General features: G+C 43.7%; 1 protein-coding gene across 12 annotated transcripts in view; it reads left to right on the top strand.

The window, feature by feature from the left end:
- The window catches only part of PUM1 (pumilio RNA binding family member 1), a 993892-nt gene that overhangs the window by 316689 nt on the left and 653990 nt on the right, over positions 1–23213 (top strand). For all 12 annotated transcript variants that reach the window (XM_078681891.1, XM_078681883.1, XM_078681895.1 and 9 more), the window contains one exon: positions 12165–12279. In XM_078681891.1, coding sequence (XP_078538017.1) covers positions 12165–12279 — 115 coding nt within the window. The remainder of the gene's footprint in view (positions 1–12164; positions 12280–23213) is intronic.

Genomic DNA, 23213 nt, shown 5'->3' with positions numbered 1-23213 from the left:
CCAGGTTTTTAGGCTTTTCCTAAAAATAGTCCGTGTTGGATTGTCTGATTTGAATAGGCAGCTCGTTCAAAAGACGAGCCGCCGCCACACTAAAAGCCCGAGCCACCATCCTAGTTCGTTTAAATATGGATGTTGCCGCTAAATTTAAAGAGGCCGAACGAAGCATCCTCTTGGGCTTGTACCAGTTAAACCTATTTGATAGTGGTATTGGGCCTAACTCGTATAGTCCATTGAACACTATGCACAAAGATTTAAAATTAACTCTTTCCTGAATTGGCAGCCAATATAGCTCTTTCAGTGCCAAGGTAGTCGAGGATTGACGCTCCCTATTCAAGGCCATTTTGGCTGCTGTAGGCTGGACTCTCTGTAGGTTTTGAATAATGTATTGCGGAGCCCCCAAATACATGGCATTGCAATAGTCCAGTCTAATAAGTATCAAGCTTCTAACTACCAGGGGACGAGTCGCATTTGGAAGAAATGGTAACACCTGCCGTAGCATCCGAAGCAGAGTCATACAGACGCTGATTATCTTATTGGCTTGAGCCTCCAACTGGAGATTGTTTTCTATCATAAGCCCCAAATTACGTACCACCCTGACCTGGGTCAGGGGTTCTTCCTCCGGGGTGAGTCTAAACTCCAGTGGTAGTTGACGAGGTAAGGTATTGCTAGGACAGAACATTACTTCCGTTTTACCTCCATTAAATTGGAGCTAATTTTTCCTTAGCCAGTTAGAAGTGTGGCGCATACAATCCTGAAGAATATTAATCGGCACCGCTTGCTTCCCCTCCAAGGAAAATACCAATTGGGTATCGTCTGCATAATTAACCAACTCAATTCCGAAAGACTTAATCAGGGGGAATAGCGGGCGCAAGTATATATTGAAAAGAATGGGGCTGATAGATGAGCCCTGCGGCACTCCATGAGAAACTAGGGATTTTTTTATATGAATGGTGTTAGGGATACTGTCTGTTGTCTACCAGACAGGTATGATTGCAACCATTCAAAAGCCCTCCCATTTACCCCAATCTCTGTTAGCCTGTCCAGCAAGATACGGTGGTTAACTGTATCGAAGGCGACTGACATATCCAATAATATCAGAACAGTGGACTCTCCATTGTCAGCACGCCTTCGAAGGTTGTCCATGACAGTTACTAATGCTGTCTCCGTGCCATGTCTAGCACGGAAGCCAAATTGGTCCTCGTCCAGCAAAGAATTGTCTTCCAGGAAATCTGAAAGAGTCCTGCTTACCAATTTTTCCAAGACCTTTACTGGGTAGGGTAACATAGATATAGGCCTAAAGTTAGCCGGAACAGCAGGGTCCAGGGAAGGTTTTTTAAGTAAGGGGGTGACCATTGTCTGCTTCCATGCGACCGGCACCAACCCTGCCTCCAATGATTGATTACAAATCTGATGTAGCCAAGGTAGAGTCGCTTGCCCCACTTCCTTCCATAATCTTGGGAGAAAGGGGGAACCAGACGAGACCTTGTGTACCAGACTAAGGAAGACTTCCTCTGTCAGTTCGTTAAATGTACTAAGAGAAGGTTTGACCCCCGGCAGGGTGAGATCAGCCTCCATACTAATAAATGTCGAATTTTGGAGGTTGCCTGTGATTGTAGCAATCTTCTCTTCAAAATATACAGCCATCTCGTCACAAAGTTTCTGCGAGGCAGTCACATTGTTACTCGTACAGTTTGTATTAGAGAGTTTCTTGACAATGTCAAAAAGAGCCTTAGTGCTGTTTGGGGCTTGTAGGATAGAAGCAGCATAAAACTCAGCTTTGGCCTTGGCAATGCCTCTTTTATATTCCGCCTGTAGTGATTTTAGAATGATTTTATCTGTATCGGAATAAAGCTTCCTCCAGATCCTTTCGGCCCTCCTGCATTTTAGATGAAACGGTCTCAAATCCTCACTATACCATGGAGCAGAGGGTCTCTTCCTACTTTTGCGTTGTTTCTCTGGTGCTAGAAGATCTAGCGTCTCCCTTATTGATTCCTGATATCGCTGGTAATTATCCTCTACCGAGGTAGAGGGATCAAAAGAATTTACTTTAGAAAAACCCTGGGTTATCTTATCTTGTTTTAGTTTAGTCCAATCTCTGTCCTTACGGCATGTTGACAACTGCCTCGAGAGCGTACTGGCTCTAGATACTGTATTGTGAAAAACTATGAGTAAGTGATCTGTCCAGTATTGTGGCAACACTTCTATCACTCTTGTTTGATCATGGTTAGCAAATATGAGGTCAAGAATATGACCGCCCTGATGGGTAGGAGATTGCACCAATTGTTTCAGATTGAGACTATTGCACAGCCAAGTAAGGTCTCTCAGATGATTACCCAAACAGCCATTATCCCAGAGATTGAAATCTCCCAGGATCAATATTCTGGAGTGGGATAAAGTCAGGTTAGTAATGATATCCAATAACTCCTGATACTGAGTATCTGAGCCTGGGGGCCTATAACATTGTAGTCCTGAAAAAAGAGTACCTTTTGGCTGGTGCACTGAAAATCCCATTAGTTCAATTCCTGCCACCTCCTCAACCTGTAAATGGCTAAGATTCCAATTATCGTTATATATTACCCCAAGTCCCCATCCTCTTCCATTACTCCTGGGCTTCTGTATTATTTTATATCCTTCTGGACATGCCAAACCTATATTTACGATAGAATGTGTATTTGACCACGTCTCTGTTAAGAAGAGAAAATCCAATTTCATATCCTCCAACAGGCTGGCCACCTCCTGATGGTGTTTAACCATAGATCTGCTATTAATCAGGCAACATTTTGCCTCGGTATTCTCGGATTTTTCCAACCGATTCTGTACCAGATTAGGGCAAAAAACCACATTCATACTCCTACCAATATCCCACAGTTGCTCCCTCGAGGACACGCCTGTTAAAATTTGGATTGAAATAGGCAGCATGGCTGGTGCTGTGCGCAGCCGGTGTGCTGACGGGCGCAGACGAGCTTGCCAACGGCGCGCGCGGGCTGCGCGTGTGCATATTGCGTGTTAAATAGGCGGTCCGACGTGCAGTCTGGCCACTAGAGCGTCCCTCAAGATGGCGCCCGCTGGTGTCCCAAACCTACCCCCAATATGGCAGCAAAGGAGCAGAAAATCCCGTCCTAGTGCCTGCTAAACCGCAGGGTAAAGACCAATTATTGTGCGGGTAAGTGAACCACTAAAAATATGCTTTTAAAACCAAATTTCGAGAAAATTATATTTTTTTACAAAAGAGCACAGTTAAAACTAGTAAAAGATGTGCCAATACGCAGCAGCAGTATTCAAAGTTCCGAAAATTCACAGTCTGTCTAAACCAGGGTTCTCCGAACCGGTCCTGGAGGGCCGGATCCAGGCCAGATTTTGTGCATATCCCCATTTATATACATGTAGTTATTTTAAAAATCTGGCATGGATCCGGCCCTCCAGGACCGGTTTGGAGAACCCTGGTCTAAACGCATGCAGCGCGTGGCAGCCAAATGTAAAATCTAATCACAGGGAACTGCTGCAAATGCAGCTCCCTGTGTACAAGAGAAAAAGTTCATCTCTTTCCTTGCCTGCGTGTCTGTGAACAGGGAAAGAGATGAAACCTCCACTTCCAGCAGGTGGGAGCACTTTGACAGGTACTGCCCCCTGTAACTGGATGGTGTGCTTATGTTTGGTGGGATCGGTAATCTCCTGCCAAGCAAAAGCATACAACTTATATCCCCGGGGTGGACACCGGAGGGCACAGCAGGTGTCGACCTTGGGATAGCAGTCCCCAGAGGCGGCACTCTTGGAGGGGGGCTGTGCGGTCCCCCTCCTTTCTTGTTTGCGGGCTGCCCAAGAGACATGGTGGTCCCTGGGGCCCTATGTGGCCTGGAAGTGGGTCTGTGCGGCCCCTCTCCCATTCTTCAAAAAATATTTGGCCCTTGTGAGGTGGTGGTCCCCATGTCCTGTGGAGATCCGCGGCCCCCATCAATGTTTCTTTAACCCTGGGAGGTGGTGGTCCCATGGGCTTATAAAGCCTCGAGAGGGGGACCCTGTGTGCCCCCCTCCTTTTGAATAAATAAAGCCCTGGGAGGTGGTGGTCGCCGGGGTTCCAAAAGCATAGGGCACGTGTTCTCCTCCTTTATTTAAACAATTGCACCGGGACATGGTCATCCAGCGGGCTTTTTTTCAAAACAAGCACAGAATTCTGCCAGATTTGACGATCCTCAGCGATTTTCTGTGAAAATGTAAAAAAAAAAAAATATATATATATATATATATATATATATATATATATATATATATATATATATATATATATATATATATATATATAATTTTTTTTTTTTTTTTTTGCCCTTGCGGGGTCCATCTGGGACTCAATCACCAGAGTTAAAGGGTCAGGGTAGTCCTACCCTGCCCCCTTGTATTTTTTATTTTTTTATGTAATTTTTTTTTCATTGACTTCACTGAAGCGGAGTACCAAGAAATGGCTAGCAACACTCCCTGGTTGACGTGTTGGCAGCCAATTCGATCTCAAGACGAGATCTGGAGGGTTCACAGATCCTTCGCGTTCCTAGATATCCAAATTAGTTTTTGTTCTTTAGTGTCTCCCAAACTACTGAACGGATTTACAAAAATGTCGCTTTCTGGACCTACATCTACCTTTCTCCAAATTTAGTGTAATTACGTTCAGTTGTCCAGGCTGTAGTCTTGTGAAAAATCCCTAGTGGACATTGCATGGGAAAAATGTGTTTTTGCAACGGGACGCCTTATTTTTGCGGTGCATACGGAAGGGTGGATAATAGCCACTGTTGGGTGCATCTCTGATTGTGATTTGCATATCGATGCCACTTACTTAAATTGGACAATGAAGCCTGTATATTGTGGTTAATCCGGATGCCAATTGGGAACTCCCCTGTATTTATTCTTAATTTGTGGGACTGCTAATCAACACAGTCCTTTGCAGAAGCCTCATATCTGGGCACAATTTGCAACTGCGCAGGGGACTTTGGGGCAACCTATTTAGAATTGACATAGGTGTTTGATGCACTTATTGCCCTGAAGAAGTCCAATTTTAAATAGACGGAACGTGTTGGCTGATGTTTTTTATGAACGAAACGCAATAAAATAAAGAAGGAAACTACAACTTATGGACTGTATTGACATTGTTCTAAAAAGGAAATATTACATTAAACTTTAATCTGATATTGTCTTAATGAATTTGTCTGCATGTGGTGCAGATCCTACTGTGTATTATCGCGTTTTGGGACCCCCTGTTTTTCACGCTTGATGAATCACCCCGAAAATTGTAGACTGCAGCAGAACCAACTGTTACTAATTTTGAAAATTTCGTAAATATTTGACAATGGACGCCTTAGTTATTGGCAAAAGAAATGCTTTTCCTATGGAAACACGTTCCTAACTATACCTACTGGCGACTGCTAGTAGGCCATATATATAGTTTGTGTTGCACTGTCTTGATAAGACTATCAGGTGATTATCAATTATTTATCTGTTTATTTTTATTTGTGTCTCCTGTTGCATAATGTGTTTAGTTTCTAGGCCCTTTTTAGTTGCTTAAGACACGTCTCTTTGAGCAGGGGTTTGTCATATAATGTACCCGAATGGCTGATGTTCTTGCATTCGCTCTCTGGAAAGAAGATTCTTTGTCAGACCCGGTGAGGCAGAGGAGCACGGGGCAGATAGGGAATTTGTACCCCGATCATGGTGTTAGAGGTAATCTATTCAACTAAGGCTTTGCAAATTGGGTTAGCTACTACCCCTTACAGACTTGACTCTGGGTATCAAGAGCAAGCAGTCCAAGTCTACTCAAAAATGTAGTGTGGGGAATAAACGCTCAGACCTCAAGACAACAGACAAAATCTGTTTATCTTTCAGTTTAAAGAAATCGGCAATTACAGGGTTATCATTTTAGTTACGATCTTCTGTAAGGCACTACACCTGACCTTCGGTGTTCTGTCCCCCTCAGAGATGTGTAATGAATAAGATCTCCTTAATCATTGAGGATTGCTTGAAATACCCTACTGATAACATACGTAGCTCAGTTAAACGTCTTTTTACCCCTGGCTTTTACTGCGCTGCAAGTCTTAATTCCACATGGCAGACTAGTTTGTGTTTTCTAGTGTCCCACTTCGGCTGCACCTGTAGCCAAACTTTTACCTGCAGATTGGTGTTGCATTTTTAGTTGTGTGTTTGGCTGGTTTGGGTCATGTACTCCCAGAGGTTGTCTCTGTTTGGCAGCGGTGACCTCACCTTGGAACAGGGACTGCATGATGTGGGGAATGTGGCAGACCTTTACAGCAGCACTCTTTGGAAGTGGCACCCTCCTTGGCCAGGTGGAGACATGTAGTTGCTCTGGTTTGGCATTTCTGACCTCCAGAACATCTATGCTGTGTGCCTTCGGCAATTCCGGTCTTTCCACTTTGGTGACATAGCTTTTCTCCATGGCAAAACCAGTCTCTCTGGCTTGAAGCACGTTAATGTTTGCCACCGTGATAATTTGTCCTTGCTAATGTCTGCTTTCTGCCTGAGCTCCCTACACCGGGAACATTCTGGACCTTTCCAGGACGCGCTCTCATTGATGGCCAAGTCAATCCTAAGCATTTTAGGCAGGCCTTCCGCTTCCCCAGCGAAAAATGCAGACTTCAAGTGATGTCTTCTCACCTCTGGGAGACTGTCTGTCAAGCAGTCACCAGCTCCAGTCACAGAGCAGTTCTTTGACTACTGTGCAGAATTGGTCCTTGATCAAGATGAACTTGGAATGGGAAAAAGTGAGGTGGTCTGTATCCCACTTTAATGCTCTTTTGTCAGATGTTGGATATGTAGCCCGTGTGTGTGTGACTTAAGATTGGTTCTTTCAATGACATTTGCTGACGGTCCATGAAACATGACCGCTGTGCAAAGTGATCTCTTACAGCAGTTAACATTGGAGCTGGCTACTAGCAGGAGTATCAAAAACATGGGCAGCAGTTTGACAGGCCTGCCTGGAAATGTCATCAGCTTGAACAACAAACTACAGTACCACAATTTACCCCTATCATCTACCAAATGGCAGTGATCAGGGCAACCCGGTCTCCACCCTCCCTCACTTTAGTATCTCAATAATCCAGCCACATGCACAATGCAGACAGTACACTTCCACTGCCTGGGGAAGCTACCCTCATCCTCCATGTGTCATGATAAACCAGGGTCTTAACACCCATGGATTCATACTCCCAAACATGTGCTACACAATCCCTACACACACATTCAATCGACTAACACAGGGATGTTAGCACAGGAGCAGCTGTGTACTGAATACTCTGATTCAGAGAAAGATCGGGACACAATAATGATGTACAAACTGCAATGTGTTGCCTCCGTGCCTTGTCTGTAAACCCCAAGCATGGATAGTAGTCCTCGACCCACTGTGTGCCCCTCCAGACCAGGTTCTAGACCTTGCATGATAAGGGATTGGCATAGAACTCACTAGATTTGTGTGACATTAAAGGTAAACAGTTAAGATACCAGCTTAATTTGGGGTTGGACACTTGGGGATGGGGTAAAAACCCATTGGATGCCAGATGCACTCTTTCCAATACATTTTGTGTCTAGGTTTAAGAGCCTGGTTCTGTATTATTTTTGCCGCTTTTTAGGTCTCGCCTAGAGCGCAGTGTACATGCGTTGCTCTAGGAGAGGGCTCTTGGAATCACTTCAGACTTCCAAGAGCCTTCTCCGTGTGGGTGTGCCTCCTCTCACACATCCCATTGGCCTTTGCGTGTGGCTTTCAATAATTGAAAGCACGCAAATGGCCAAAGACTGGTGCATGGCCCGCCTCTCCTCAAAACTTGCAATCCCATGGCCTAGGGGTCTCGGGAGTGCGCAGGGTGCCATCTATTCTGGATCAGGTCTAATTAGCTTTTACTTTCGCGTCTGCATTCCTTACAGCACATGTGCGCATCACTCCCAGGCTTGTTCTTCGTTGTCTGGTATGAGAGCAACTTTCAAAACACGATTTGGGGCCAGGGAGTGCGCTGTACCGAAATAATCTGGTGTATTGAGGTCAAACGCTTCTGCATGTTAAATATCTTTTTCAATTTTAAAGAGCCCATCATGTTTTCAAACTGTTCGTTGCGCGATTTTGATTCCAACTATTGCCACGGCTCGGTTCGTGTTGTTAGAGCCTCACCAGACCCTTTGCTTGTTTCTGGCTCGGCTTCCGCAGCTAATCTATTGGCTCGCTCACCTCTAGTGAAAGGTGTGTGCAGTTATAAAAGTGGTGCCCAGAACCTGTCAGTCGGCTGTGTGCAGTGCATATTTGGGTGTATACAGTTTGGGTACAGGTTGTCTGCATAGCTTGTGTGCATGTTGCCTGCAGAGTTAGATTGGGGGGGCTGCTGTGTGCAGTTTTGTGCGCAAGATGCGTGCTCGGTATGTGCACAGGTTATTTGGAACCTCATCAGTGATTGTGTGCAGAACACGTGAACAACTTGTTTGCAATCTGGTTGGATATCTGGTTTACAGGATGTGCGCACATTTCTATAGCCAATTGACTTTGGGCCCCTCTAGGTTTCGCTCTTCTTTCTCTAGGAATGTCTCGTCATTGCAGCCACGCAGCAAGCGCTGTAAGTAACCCGAACCACCGAGCAGAAAGTAAAATCAGCTTTGCTTCTTTCAACTCCCGGAAATCCATCCTTTAGCAGCTCCTTTCAGGGAAGCTGCGCAAACAAACTCAAGAAACGAGCGCTTTGAGTATTTAATACCTCCCAGTGGCGCATCTCTTCTGTCCTGACGCTGTCGCTGCTCGCCGCATCGCTTGTCTGCCGCTTATCAACTGCTTCTTCTCGAGTCCAGCAGTCAGCAGGATGCAGCCAGGTGCCACCTCCTGGCATAGCCAATCTCAGGGATCGGGAGGCCCCGAACTCCCGGCCACAACCGGCTCTGCAAACCCAGGCCGGGAGGGTACGGTTACAGTCAGTGATCCAGGACCCTGCTGCACCCAAGCTCAAGGCTCCGCCAAACTATGATTGATGGCAGCTCCGTACATGGACAACAGGCCATTGTCGGACTTGGGTAACAAATGGCCCCGTACACCAACATGAAAGAGGCTTCCAGTAACAAATCAAACTGCTGAAAAAAATGGCTCGCATTCGAAAACTGGTATAATTTCGAACTTGTAAAGACATGCTAAACAGGAGCTTCCCAAGATATGTTTTACTGAGTGCATTTGCGCTTGTTGTAGGAAAATCAACAATAAAACTGGTGCACAATACCTTAAAACAGAACCACAAACAGCCAAACACACTGAACTTCCAGACCAGCCAGGGCACAAGTAAAAAAGAAAAAGCATTGGCATAGCCAATAGGTCTCGCCTTTGGCACCTCATAAGTGTTTAGCCATGCAACAGTTGACGTTGTTGCACCAAGGATATTGTGCTGCATAACTAAATACTTATAAGGTTCCAAAAGCGAGACCTATTGGCTGTGCCAATGATTGTTGTGTATGGCCGGATGTTCAACTGACCTAGTGCTGCTCTGCAAGGATTTTTTTGTGCACATTAGTGTGCTTTTGCAAAGCTGTATGAGAAACTGTACTGTTCGTGGTGTAGTCCACTCTTGGTTCTTTCGGTTGCTCAGCATTGGTCTTCTTTGTTTTTCTCTGCCCTTTTCACACCTGTCTTTCCTCGTACTCATGTTTTTCTGTCTATCACACTTATCCCTTTGTGTCTTTATGTATGTGTTCCAGTCATGAATGTAAATTAACCGAATTGCCAAGTGTAGCAGAAGTGACGACAAAGACTCTTTCCCCTAATGACATCACAATAAGTCACATCATATGACCCTGAATTTCCCATAAATTGACGTCACTTAGCATAACCGTTTGCACATCATATTTGACCTAGTTGAAGTTATATAAAAGTGGCATTATTAAAACAACATAACAGACAAATGTAGATTTTAGACATAATATATATTAGAGCGAAATGGGGAGGCAGAGCTTTTTCCTCTGTTGTACCCAGACTGTGGAACTCTCTTCCTCCTGAACTCTTCGGGCAACCCTCGCTTGCTCTGTTACGCAAGGCCCTAAAAACCTTGTTTTTCTCTGAAGTGTACCGGTAAAAATGGTGGATTAGGTGTCAGATGACCTGTTTTGGCGCCTTGATGCCCTTGGGCTAAGTTGCGCAATACAAGACTCCTTTCATTCATTCAGAGTGATGACATCTTCAAAGTGCGGAGTGTAATACTAGCACTAAATTATAGCGTACAAGAAGAATTAAACAGCCTTCTTGTAGTGTTGTTCAGATTGCGGCACTCCCATAGAGACTGTTTTGCAGGACAAATGGTGTGAAATAGTTCATTTTAAAAGTTTTCACATAAACGTGCTTAAGATCCATCTGCTCTGAAAGGGCGCTCCATAAATATTCAAGTCCTTTCATTGTGTGCATCTTCAATAATTATACAATATTTTTCCCAAAATGTGCTGTGGGTACCCCCATATGTCAAATACCCCCGTTGTGCTAGGTTCTGCATTCCCTCTCTGAAAATCGCAAACAATATGCCGGGTGCCTGAATTTTGATATTAATGTTGCGCATAAGCCATGAGTGAACTTTATGTCAAACATTAAATCTAGTATCTCATGGTGACTATTTTGCATCATTTCATACACTGCGGTAGTCCTCCCTTTACCTCAAATGTGCTATGAACATTTTGCCAAACGTGCCCTCATGCCAAGAGCTTTATCAAGTTTTCCAGCACTTTTCATTGGTGCCCCTTTTGCCACAAATTATCTCTAGTATGCCACTATCAGTATTTGTGCGTGGATGGCAATTTTCCCAAAAAGTACTTCCCGTATGTCAGTGCCAGTATTATGTCACAGGATCCTGTCATGCGAAGAATTGCCTATAGTATTTTACCATGGAATCCTCTATCAACAAAGAATTACCTTCAGTATACAGGGTCTATTACAGATTCTCAAGCATTGTATCACCTTCTTATCAAGCTTACTTGCATTCACTCACTCACTCATTCTCCCCCTTTCACTAACATTCTATTCTTCCTTATTCACACTGTTTTAATCGTTCTTACTGACTCAAACTCCTTCACTTGCACTCACTTTCTCTCTACCACAGTCTCACTAATCCAGTCACCCAGTCTCACTTGCATTCAGTCACATTGACTTACTCATGCTTTTTCTTTCTATTCATTAATAGTGACCTGCCCATCTGTTCTTAGTACTGTTTTGGCCACGGGAAACGGCCTTTACAACGAGGCCGTTTCCACGAAATCTTTAACCACGCATGCAGTACAACGCATGCGTGGTTACCACTAATGCCTTTACCACGCATGCCTTTACTACGATGTTTGTAGTAAAGGCATATGTGGTAAAGGTAAAAAAAAAGGGGGGCTGTGAGGGGTCTCCCACCAAATAAAACAACTCACCTGAAGTCACGTCGGCATCAGAGTCTATTAAGAGAAATCGGGAAAAAATGCCGTTTTCTCTTAACGACGTATGACGTCACCACGCAAATAGTCGAGGAAATGTTTATGCGTGGTAAACGAATTCCGTTGTAACGCATGCGTGGTAAAGGCATGCGTTGCAACGGAATTCGTTGTATCGTCATATATTCTTTGGCCACCTGTAAAGCTAGGGGTCGTAAAGCCAGCGGGAGGGGTCGCTGCTGCAACCCAGGGTGACCGCTGAATGAAGTCTATGATGCCAATGCATTTTTGGAACCAATATAAACCGGTTTACAAAATAGTAGAGTGCATGCTCCTCACTAACTTGGCCTCTCTAATCTTTCAGCTCCGTCGTCTTTCTCTAGCACACCTATGTCTTTGACTCACATGTATTTTCTTTCTTTCTTCTCTACTTTCTCCCCCTTTTTGCATCGTTTTAACTTCCATCCCGTATTCATCTGTGGTGCCGGAGCCAATAACCCTGCAAATATAGGAATTGCTTCAATGATTATCTGTTTTTTGTTGTTGTTTTTTTACACAGCCTCATTGAGGTTTTTGGGGTACATTTAGCGCACTGGCACAGGAGTAGAAACCATATGTCCCTGACCAGTACAGTTACAGAACTATCGTTTAGAGTGAATGTTACCACTTTAAATGAGTAAATATGAGAGATGTTATTTTTGTTTTTGTTTTTTAGAACTTAGACTTGAAATGTGATCAGTGTTTGTTTTCTTTCACAGCAACTTTTACCAGGAAAAAAATTCTGGGAAACCGATGATTCGACTAAAGATGGACCAAAGGGTATATTCCTGGGTGACCAGTGGCGGGACAGTGCGTGTGCATGGGTAACATCAGGTATGATGAAATGGCAGCTGAATGCATTAGCTTGATTGCCACTAATCTTAGTAGTGTTACTTTACAGGTTTCTCTTTCAGGTCTGGGGCATGGTCTCAGAGAATTTATTTTGCTGCTAATTTTTCGGCTGAAGCTGAAGACCTGGCTTTTCAATAAACCAACCTACCATAAACTCTGCTTGACACACACACCGGCTCAGTGCCAGGATACCCTCGTGGGTGAAACTGCGCTTTATAAATGCACATAACCGAATTCATTGTTAAGTGGGGGCCAGTTTCTGATCTGATACCAAAGCAATAGTAAATTCTGTCCTTCACCCCAAGAAGCCCTCTTCCTGGAAGTTTCTTACAAAGAAAAACCAATAACAAAGATTAAGTATTGGATTCCTATACTTTGCCATCCTCCAAGATCAGAGTTGGCAACAGTAGTCTTTAGCTGTGGTATCTAATGGCATCCTCTGTTAGTTTGCTATTTTAGTTATTACAGTTAATCCTTTGTGTACTTCAGTTGACTGTTTAATCTCTAATGATACATATCCCTGTATGCAAAGGACCCTCTCGGATTTCTTTCAGAATTTTCTATTGCAAAGATGTTTTGGAGGCATTGCATGCATCTGTGTTTTTTTAAATCTTAAAATTATGCTCTACATGCCTGTCAGTTATTTTGTTTAATTATGTTGGTTATAGATATAGGTTATTTCAGATGGAATTTGCTCTATAGGTGAGGGTAGAGGGGTTGAGTAAAATGCTTTTCAGCCCTGCGAGTGAAGCACACCCATGCCCACCACGTATGAATAGATAAACCCTTCACCCTCTCCCATTCACAGAAATTCATGGCAGGGGTAAACCTACGAGAAATAGATGTAAATCAAGGTTACTCCAGTATTGAAGCTTTCATAGATTCCCATGCCTGAATCATTCCCCGTCGTCGAGACTGGAGTCTCCGGTATATAAAAAAGCAATGCTTAGCATTGTGAATCTATGAAAGCTCCAATACTGCAGTAAGAAAACCAGTTACTTCCCTGTAACTGTAGTTCTCCAGTATTGGAAGCTTTCATAGATTCACATGCAACCCATCCTCCTCCCCTGAGAGGCTCACCTTGGATTCAGCACGGAAAGTGTTTTATGCACAAGTGCGCGAAAATCTGAGGGGCAAAAGGTTCTCTCAGGAGGGTTCTAGAGGGTGAGGAGCTCCGATTAGTTCAGGGAAAAGTTTGGTTCTTTTTACATAAGTGTAATAGGATGCAAAAGGAAAATGGGCCTAGTCCTCTTTCAGTTTGCTATACTGCTAAGCATTGCTTTTTTATATACCGGAGATTCCCGTCTCGACGACGGGGAATGATTCAGGCATGTGAATCTATGAAAGCTTCCAATACTGGAGAACTACAGTTACAGGTAAGTAACTTGTTTTCTTCAGAGTTAGGAGCATGTTCCTAGTACCACTTTAGTAAATTCCATTGAGTTGTGTATTTTAAAATCCGAGGGGTAGGCATACCTGCAGAGGTAAAGTGTGTGCATCAGACAGACGTTTTATTTTCTGCAATTCCAGCTAGTAGCTGTAGGGTATAATGCTATTTTATATGCTATTTTATATGCTATTTTATAATAGTAGCTCCTATAAATCAACCAAATCTCCATTTGCCAGAGCAGTGGTGAGTTTCGCTGTGGAGGCAGACTGCCAAATAGATTTTATATCTCAAGTCTACTCTGGAAGTGTTCCAGTTGGTCATTCTGTTTAACCCCTTGCATGCTGATGACGGCCTCCTTCCGTCATGCACTACGGTGCTCGTGTGCTGATGACGGCTGGGGGCTGTCATAAACCCATCCACTCGCGATTTTGCAGCACAGGGGGAAAATCGCTGCAGCATGGAAGGGGTTAAGGAGGGATGATGATGGTGTGATTAATCGTCATGCTTTTGAAATGAAATAGGCAATCCTAGCTCTTATAATTATTAATTTGGGAGAGGTCAGGAAAAGATGATCGGCCTAATTTTGAAATCTGTAATATAGGTTTTAAAAAGTCATGGTATTTGAAGTTGTCAATATTAAACTCTACTTTGAGGTTTATGTGACTAAATAGGCAGTCATGTGAACCCAGAACACCCACCACTGTGACGCCTTTGATGGCCCAATGGTCCCAGGTTAGTAATCTGTCTTCTGTCATGGGTAATGCCAAAGTGACGTACAGGTGTATATTTATCCAATCTGAGGTTTTTTAAAGTTTAAAAAAAAAATAAGGACATAATGTTTTTTGCCTTTAAGTATAGATTTAGAGTGAGCTGGCTTAATGCATTTGATAGTAAGGGTAGACATTTCTGGGGTTTGAGACATTCAATATTCAAGATTCAGTGCATAGCTATAATGGTAAAGAGCTGGAAGAGGGCTAAAAAGTGTGCGAGGTACTGAAGGAAGTTTGCAATGTTGACACCACCTAGTTGTTTTTTGAGTCTTTAACTTGTGTAGGGAAATAGTCTGTTTTCGATTTCATTAGAAAATTAAGGATTAACAAATCCTCCTATAGGAAAACCTGTTTTGTAGGGAACATGTATTCGATAAAATTATCAATTCGAGGCACCATGATTTTTGTTTTTTTGGTTGGAACTCCTTTCAATGGATTTTAAAGACCATGATTCAATTAGGAGGTTAATCTCCTTCAGAAGGGCTTTGTCATCATTCTGTCTCCACGGGTACAGACATCCTTGTAGAACCATACTCCTAGTTATTTAACCTGTAGTGTTCACCAGTGGGATCCTGTTTATTTCAATATAGCAGCACATACATATAGCCTTTAGAGTGAATACCTTGATCTTATAAGTGTGCAGAGAATATTCAGACACTGCAGACTGATTGTATTGCGTATAAAAGGGCAAGTACAACTGTCCACACCAGAGTTGAAAAGTAGGACATTATCCACATAGGCCACAGCTTTAAATCTGTAAGAGGGCCAGATTAAATGTCCTCAATTAGAGGTTTCTCTAATTGCAGGAAGTAGGTGTTCTAGACAGAGAAGAAGCAATAAAGAAGAATTGTCATCCACATTCGAGTACTAGTGCTTAGAATTTTCTTACATTAATCATTTCAGGTTATTTAGAGCGTTCAGTAGTCTAGTTAGTTGCCGCTGAATGCTTATGTATTTCTAATTCCTTTGTCTAGTTCCAGTGTGGTTTAGTCTAGCATTTCCTTTGCCATTATTTTGATCACAATTTCCTTTACGGATCATTAAGGGTTTTCATTCTCTGACAAAAACCTTTTTGCTGACTTTTTGATGAACTCTGCAGTGACCAGGACATTCTTAAACTCACTCAACCTCTGCAATCGTTTAATGTGTGCTCAGGCAAGATGCTTGTCTGAGACAGTAATAGGTTCAATGCTGGGATCGGATGTTGCATGCAAGTAGTGATCATGAATAAGAATGCAGCCTTTGTGGAGAAATTCTGATGTGCGAAAAATATGTAGTCTTTTCTCGCCAGGAAAATAGCATCCATGGTTCTTTCAGGCTGTTCGAAGAGCAGGGATCATGCATTGATCTGTAGGGTTTGGAAGATCTAAAAAGTACAACTGGAGTGCCAATCTACGATGCCAACCAGTGGAGGACTGAACACCTTAGCTGGTATTGTGAATGAGTCTTTCAGATCTTTGCCGTCTATCTATTAATTGTCGTATAAATGCTAACATGTATGTTGTAGAGCTGTATATGTTCAAGGCATATGAGTAAATTAGGTCCTTTTGTGAACGCCTAAGAGGCCTGCTGCCTTTTGGATCAAATATAACTTCTAGTCTGAAGCTTTTAGAAATCGAAATGACTCCATTTTTCTTTTTAACAGCTAGTGCACATGTAACCTCATCCACACGTTGATTCTTCGTCATAAAAGTCTCTCCGACAACAGCCTAGTTTCTTGCAAGAAAAGTGTATTGTACTTAAGTCTATGGCAGTACTCCAGTGATTACTTTTTACTTAGAATTGGGACGTTTGGTGTAGAGGCAGAGATTTCTAACTTTTACTATGCATGAGTTTTTCTAGGAGGCCAGCATTTTGTAGGCATCGTATGGTTATGGGTGCACAATTATGTGATCAGAGTAAATATAGCAATTGAGTAACATGATTCTGCAGCAATGAAGATTTTGTCTGTTTCCCAGCTCTGCCCAACACACTCTTGCCATCAATAATGTATAGTTATCAGGGAAACGAGGTAACATGTTGCGGTGGAAAAGGAAGAAAATCAAGATAACTAGCAAAGAACTGAATCCCAAATATAAAAATCTGTTTGGTTCTGTTTGTCTTTGTATATAAATTGTTTAAAATATTTCTATAGAGACATAAGATGCATATGCACTTTGGTGTGTAGTGCTACTTTGGACCCAGTGTTGGTGAAGCACTGGAACCACCTAAAGGACATAAAGTGAAAAAGCAGTGGGTGCTTACAGAACATGAAAGACCTAAAGATATCGGTCAATATGTTTGTCACAACAAGGTGATGACCCAGTCATATGCACACAAATGTAATTTTGGCCTTGTCACTTTCACAATGTATGTCTTTAGAAAGTGGAGGTAAAACACTAGCTTCAGAATCGCAGCCTCTTCCAGCAAGTGCCAACATATTTGTGCTCCATACCATACCACCTCTGTTGCCGAATGAATGAGTTCTTTTTTGGAGGGCTGGGAAGAAATAACCTCAGATCATCTGATGTAATAGGTGGTATGATATGAATATTTCATTGGGTTTCAAAACAAACCGTGCAAATTATCAGGCTTGCATGAATCAGCTCTTACATGATTTTCAATCAGTATTCTATATTTTGGCCATTGACATTCGTTCAGAGCATGTGCATGATACTCCTTAAGAAAGATGGTACCATGAAACCGATATTGGACATACAAACTCTAACATGATATATGAACACTGGTAGGAATGAGCAACTTCTTTGAATCAGTCTACAACAAGGAATTTTATTTACTGTTACTTTTGGTAAAGAAGGTAGTCACACATACCAAACGTTCCTCATTCTTATTTTTAACCATTTTGGGTTAAAGGAGGTGTTCTCTGTGGTTATGCCACGCCCGTTTTCTCGCTTGTTTCAACATTCTGATGGGGTACCCTCTCTCATGTAAGCGTGCCAAGAGTCCTGCTGACTCGTTAAAATAAACAAAAGAAGAGAGGTTGAGGTATCAGAAAAAGCCACATAGTTGTGAGGTTAACTAAAAGTAACAAGTGTCTAAAGGGTATCTAAAAAAGTTTAATGAATGATCCCTAGGACACGATAAAAGATGTATGTGTCTGAATTTAGTGCCAAAGGTAATGGATGGTTATTAATTTTTCACTTTCACGCCCCCGGGTCAGGGTGGACGTTTAGAGAGTCCATACCGCCGGGGTTTATTTCTGTCCTGACGAATGCCTAGGTAAATTTAAACCACCTGTAAGGCTGAAACATGTTGACTGACTTAATTCTGAATTAACCATCCATTACCTTTGGCACTAAATTCAGACACATAAATCTTTTATCGGGCACTAAATTCAGACACATAAATCTTTTATCGTGTCCTAGGGATCATTCATTAAACTTTTTTAGATACCCTTTAGACACTTTTTACTCTTAGTTAACCTCACAACACGCCCATTTCACACAACCAGCTTCGCAGTCTTCTGGCGTCGCAGCACACCAAAGAGGCACTCGGCCTCTTTGGTGGGGCCTGATGATGAAGCATGACACTGACTAGGTCGGTGTGTGAGGGCTTTCTTCTCCACCCAAATAGGGTGTGAGTTCCACTAGTTGTTTCGCTCCATCTATGTGGCTTTTTCTGATACCTCAACCTCTCTTCTTTTGTTTATTTGCATAAAACCGGGGATCAAGAGAGTGTTCCTGATTTTCCCTGTCTCTCCCATTGTTATTTTGACTCGTTAAAATAGTCTTCTTTTTCGGAGCAGTTCCGTCGCAGCCTCAGGAATTGCCAAAAAGGGATATTATCCCTGAGGTTGCGAGGGTGATGGCTTGTATGTCTGAGCAAGGTGTTGCGCTCACTGCTTTTATGGTAGAGGCTAGTGTATAGAGTCTCTTGTTCTGCATATATTGTGATGTCGGGGAAATGAATGATGGATCGATCATACTCTAGGGTGAACTGAATGTCACTTGAGCGTGCATTCAGCCAAGTGTGGAATGCTGAGAGCTGTTCCTCATTTCCTTTCCATATTATGAGGATATCGTACAGATGGCGGGTACTGAAGAGTGGGCTTCACCTCGCCTCCCCCCTGAGGGGTAGGGTTGGAAGAGGTGGACACACCTTCTGGGCTGTTCTAATTTTTCCCCGCCTGTCTTCCAGCCGAAAAGGAGGGGAGGCAGGAAGGGGGCCTGCTCCTGATAGCAGGAGAGGCTGGGGTTCGTGTTACAAAGGCAGCAATGCCTTTGAAGCTCTCCTGCCTGCCACAGAGGGCTCTTCCTGACCGGCGGGTGGGGGAGGGGGTATGAAAACCTCCGCCCAGGAAAGGTTTTGTTTCTGGGCTCAGGGAGCGAAGGCTCCCACCCCAGGGGTCCAGAGACGTCTATCGTGGTGGCAGGCTGGTGTTAACTAGTCAGGGAACCCACCAGAGCTGGTCGTTTTTCAGGGGGTATAGTGCACCCAGCTAGATGGGTGTCTTACCTACATCACAGGCAGTAGGTTGCAGGCATGGCACACATTCAATTTTCTCTGCACCAAAACATGCAGCCTGCAATGGCAGTGTGTGTTAAGGTACAGGACCTTTAAAGGGTGACACATGTGCTGCAGCCCTTAGAGGCCTTCCCTGGTCACAGTGCCCTTGGTACCCATGGTACCTTTTACAAGGGACTTGCATGTGGCCAGAGAGATTGCAATTGGGGGTACCAAGGTACAGTTTGGGAAAGAACACAGGCTCTAGGAACCTGATTGGCAGGGACCCAGGGCACCTCAAGTCAAAGTGCATCAGAAATCTGGCAAAAAGTGGGGGGTTACCGCAACAGAAACCCAGCTGCCTACAGATCTTTTCTAGGGTAAATTACTTAAGGTGACAGTTTCTGACCAAATAACTGATTTTATCTCCTCTTACAAGTTGGTGTCACACCTCTTCTCCATGGTGTACCATCCAGAAACCAAAGAGTTAGGGGTGAGGTTTAATAAGACTGATGAGGAGAACCTTACCAGAGGACCTCCAGAGGAAGTGGGATCTTCTCCTGCCATGTCTTACTCGCTTACCAGGTGATTGCACCAAAAGGAGTGGTTTTCAGGCCATTTGAGCTGCTGTTGGACCCCAATACTGGTACCTCCACTTGAAATAGAGAAGGGTGCAACAAAAAAACATTTCTTGTGGACTATGTGACCTCAAGAAGTTGATGGCTGAATACCTGAATGACTACAGGCTATACACCGCTCTGTGTTCATGAGATTGAGATTGGCAGTGGTCTTCCAATTAAGAGTAAGTATTATCAGGGAGAATGGCTAAACGTCAAATATGGAGGTTGCGCTGTAGTGAGCTGCAGGCCTGTCGTGAAATCCTGCTACACCCTGGCTGGAACAGAACTAACTACAGCCAACAGTAGCTGCTGCTTGATGTTGGCACACCAAGCACAACCACACCACCACAGCTGGCTATGACCTGAATCCCGGAGTAAATTAAGCCTGTCTTCGTGCATTCTGTGGCTGAGCTGGCGAGCTCTGTGGACATTGGCCGGAGACTGTCGCTGTGGGCGCCATATGAGATATTGAACTGTTGTCCTGCTAATGGCTTGAAGACATCTTGGAAAGGAGTGCCCTGGTGCAGAAAAACTGAGCCCAGATCCCCGAATTACACATTGTGGATATGGTGTTAGTCAGCTGGCAGTGGGGGTGGAGTCTGGTGCCAGCTGCAGCGCTCGTCGGGCCTCTGAACTGATTTAGGCTGGGGTCTATTCCGGTCACTGATTGGTCTGCTGATCCAGCCATGTGCCTGCCGAGTCACGCAGGACCTGCTCCCCCCTCCCCAAACTCCTAAAGGGAGCCACCCTGCTTTGAATCTCAGAATCTAAAGCATCAGACTAATTGGCAAGTGACCTTTGGTACTTGAAGGTGATGGGAGGCACAGCCAGGAGGCTGTAAATTCTACGGACGGGTCTGCTAGGTTGTGACGGCTCACTCCACACTGGTGGGGCCCTACAGCAGGGACTGAACTGGGCCATGGCTAACTCCAAGACTTAATCAGTCTGCCACTCTGCAAGTTGAGGCCGGGCCTAAGAGCAATTAGCTGTGTGTCTGCAGCGTTCTTGGGGTGGGTAGGATACTGCTCCCCCTTTTGAACCTACATGCCTGGAGGCCCTGGTTTGAATTCCGGTAACACTGTACATTATTAACTGGTGAGTAGGCCTTGTGGGCGAGGATGGACATGGCTTACAAACTCCAAAATCTACAGACTGGACAGAGAGGTGACTTACGACTCAAGGGCATGACTGGTCCATCTGCCGCTGCACTGTCAGTGGCACCGGCCTTGCATTGAGAGGATTTGAATTGTTCTAAGTTTCTTTTGTATCTACATTGTCTCTCTGGACTCCGACACTACCATGTTCTCGATTCTCTATACCACTACCATTGCTAATCTGAGGGGATTTCCCGATTTTAATGCTTATCGTTGAATGTCAAAGGGCTCCTAGACTCTGTTAAAGGAGGGGCCATGCTGAAGATCGCAAGACATGATGGCTCAGATGCATCAGGAGACACATTAAAAGGCACACAGTACAACTTTCTAGCTTCATCAAAGTTTTCCACTCTGGGTGTGTACACGGCTGCCGGGGTTGGTCATCCGCCTAAAGAAATGGTTTCCTCCACAAGTTACGCATATACACAGACCATCAGGGTACATTAAACCTTGTTGCAGGTACACTAGGTAGTGTGCCTCTGACAGTGTTCCATATGTATGTTTCCAGCTGTGCCAAACCCCTTCTATGAAATACTGAGTAAGGATCTCCTAGACGGCACGACAGGGCCACTACTTATAGGTGGAGTAATGAATGCCACAATCGTCTGCTAGGAGCCACTATCTGCACTAGTTTTTCTGGTACACCTCTGGCTTCTTTTGTGGAGGCTTGTGCCTTTGTGACGTTTGGCGCCATATGCGTCCCTCCGTCGGGGGTAATTCCAATTTTTTGGGCCAAATTAAATTGTAGTAATAAAAAATTCAAAACTTCTATTATTGAATCAGTTTATGAAACAGATTTTTGTATCCAGAATGATTGTTCACATTTTTTTGTTAAGGAGCGGTTGTTTTTAGCCTCAACACCTGGTGGCATAAATATGGCACCAGGTGGCAATATGGCAAGCCAGAAGGACAGAAATCTCTGAGAAGAGAAACTGCACAATATACTGCACTCGGTTGACTCCCCACTCACTTTTTGGGACGCTCAATTTGGTCATCCATTGTAAGGCTATCAGTATTCTTTCTTATTTTAAATACTAGTGACTTGATAAGATCTAACACCAGGAACAAGTCCAGATACAACAAGCCCAAGAAAATTCCTTGTAACCCAATTTACACAAGCTCAAACTGCTTAAAACAACATGATCAGTCACTACTGTGCTGTAGAGATAAGAGCGATAGAGCTATCGCAGGCATCTGTGACCCCGGGGGGGGGGGGGGCGGGGGGGCACAGTGGCAACCCAGCCTGAGGCCATCGGCCAAATTTGTGCGCAATACTACTAACAGCTATGCTACTACTAGATTTTCTGGGGGCACTTTATTTAAACTACCTCTCTCATGTTGATTGAGTGCCTAGATAGAAAAATAAATCTAGAAGACATGACTAACGCAATAAGTCAACTGAAAACACAAAATCCCAGGGCAGTGGTCTTCACACTGGAGGGCTTCAGGTGATCCGAGGGGGTGGGGCTGGCTCTGGCCAAAATAAGCATTATGCTGACAACAGTGCTTTGTTTTCAGCCTAACAAAATGATCAGCAGTAAGCCGCTCTATAATGAGACATCACCAACATCTTCTGTTTAAATCCTGGCTGGGAGAAGGGGTCAAAAGCAAAGGGACTCCAAAGATTCTTCAATATCCCCACCCCCATTTCTAATAATCACACTGAGGGATACTTTTACATGCCTTTATGACCAGAACAGTATGTGTGGCAAGTATGTATTTGATTGCATTTTTAAAACAGTAACAGAACTTAATTGCAATGTTTGAAGAAATCTGGACATACTCTAACATTGCCAGTTTAGTAGAGTAATTGTGAAAGAATTTGGGGGGTTGTCGCCAGTCTGTAGACTACAAGAGCGTTCAAGCAGTAACACTTTTCTTACAGTTGGGGAAAATGGCAGGAGGGTGACCGACCTTTCCGAAGTTAGGAAAGTGAGTAGTTTTGAATCTACAATATGGAAATGTGTGTGGGGGGATAGATTGAGGCCCTTAGTTCAGTATGTTATGCTTATGACTTTCCATCTGCACATGCGCACAGACTCCCAGAATTGGAATGGGGTATGGATATAGGCTACTGACCCATTCGGATGCACTCTCAACCTGATGGCACATGACAAGGTAGAACCGCAGTGAAAATACCATCTTGAAACATTTACGGCCTGGCCAATAGAATAACAAGCATTGGAAATGCAATAGGTCTCGCATTAGAAAAGTTGTAGCTATTGGTCTTGTAAATGAAAAATATTTTATTTATGTGTTGGTTTTTAAAATAGCTAAATTGATAGCTTTGTCATTTACAATGCCAATAGTAATAACTTTCGCTAATGTGACACCTATAGCATTTGTAATGCAACATGTTTTGTATTTACGTGACTTAGATGGCAGCTCTGGTCGTTAGGCCACATCTGCGGTTTACCTGCAGCACAGAGTACTACTACATTAAGTAGTGTGACAAGCAGAAGTAAAAGAACTCCAGTTTCATTCTAGCCATTTCACATGAAGCTAATTAAGGCTGATATACAAACCACATGATTTAGTT

Source organism: Lissotriton helveticus, chromosome 3_1, assembly GCF_964261635.1.
Source record: "Lissotriton helveticus chromosome 3_1, aLisHel1.1, whole genome shotgun sequence".
Classification (NCBI taxonomy): Eukaryota; Metazoa; Chordata; class Amphibia; order Caudata; family Salamandridae; genus Lissotriton; species Lissotriton helveticus.
Note: the sequence above shows the minus strand (reverse complement) of the source record. Positions and strands in the feature narration are given on the sequence as shown.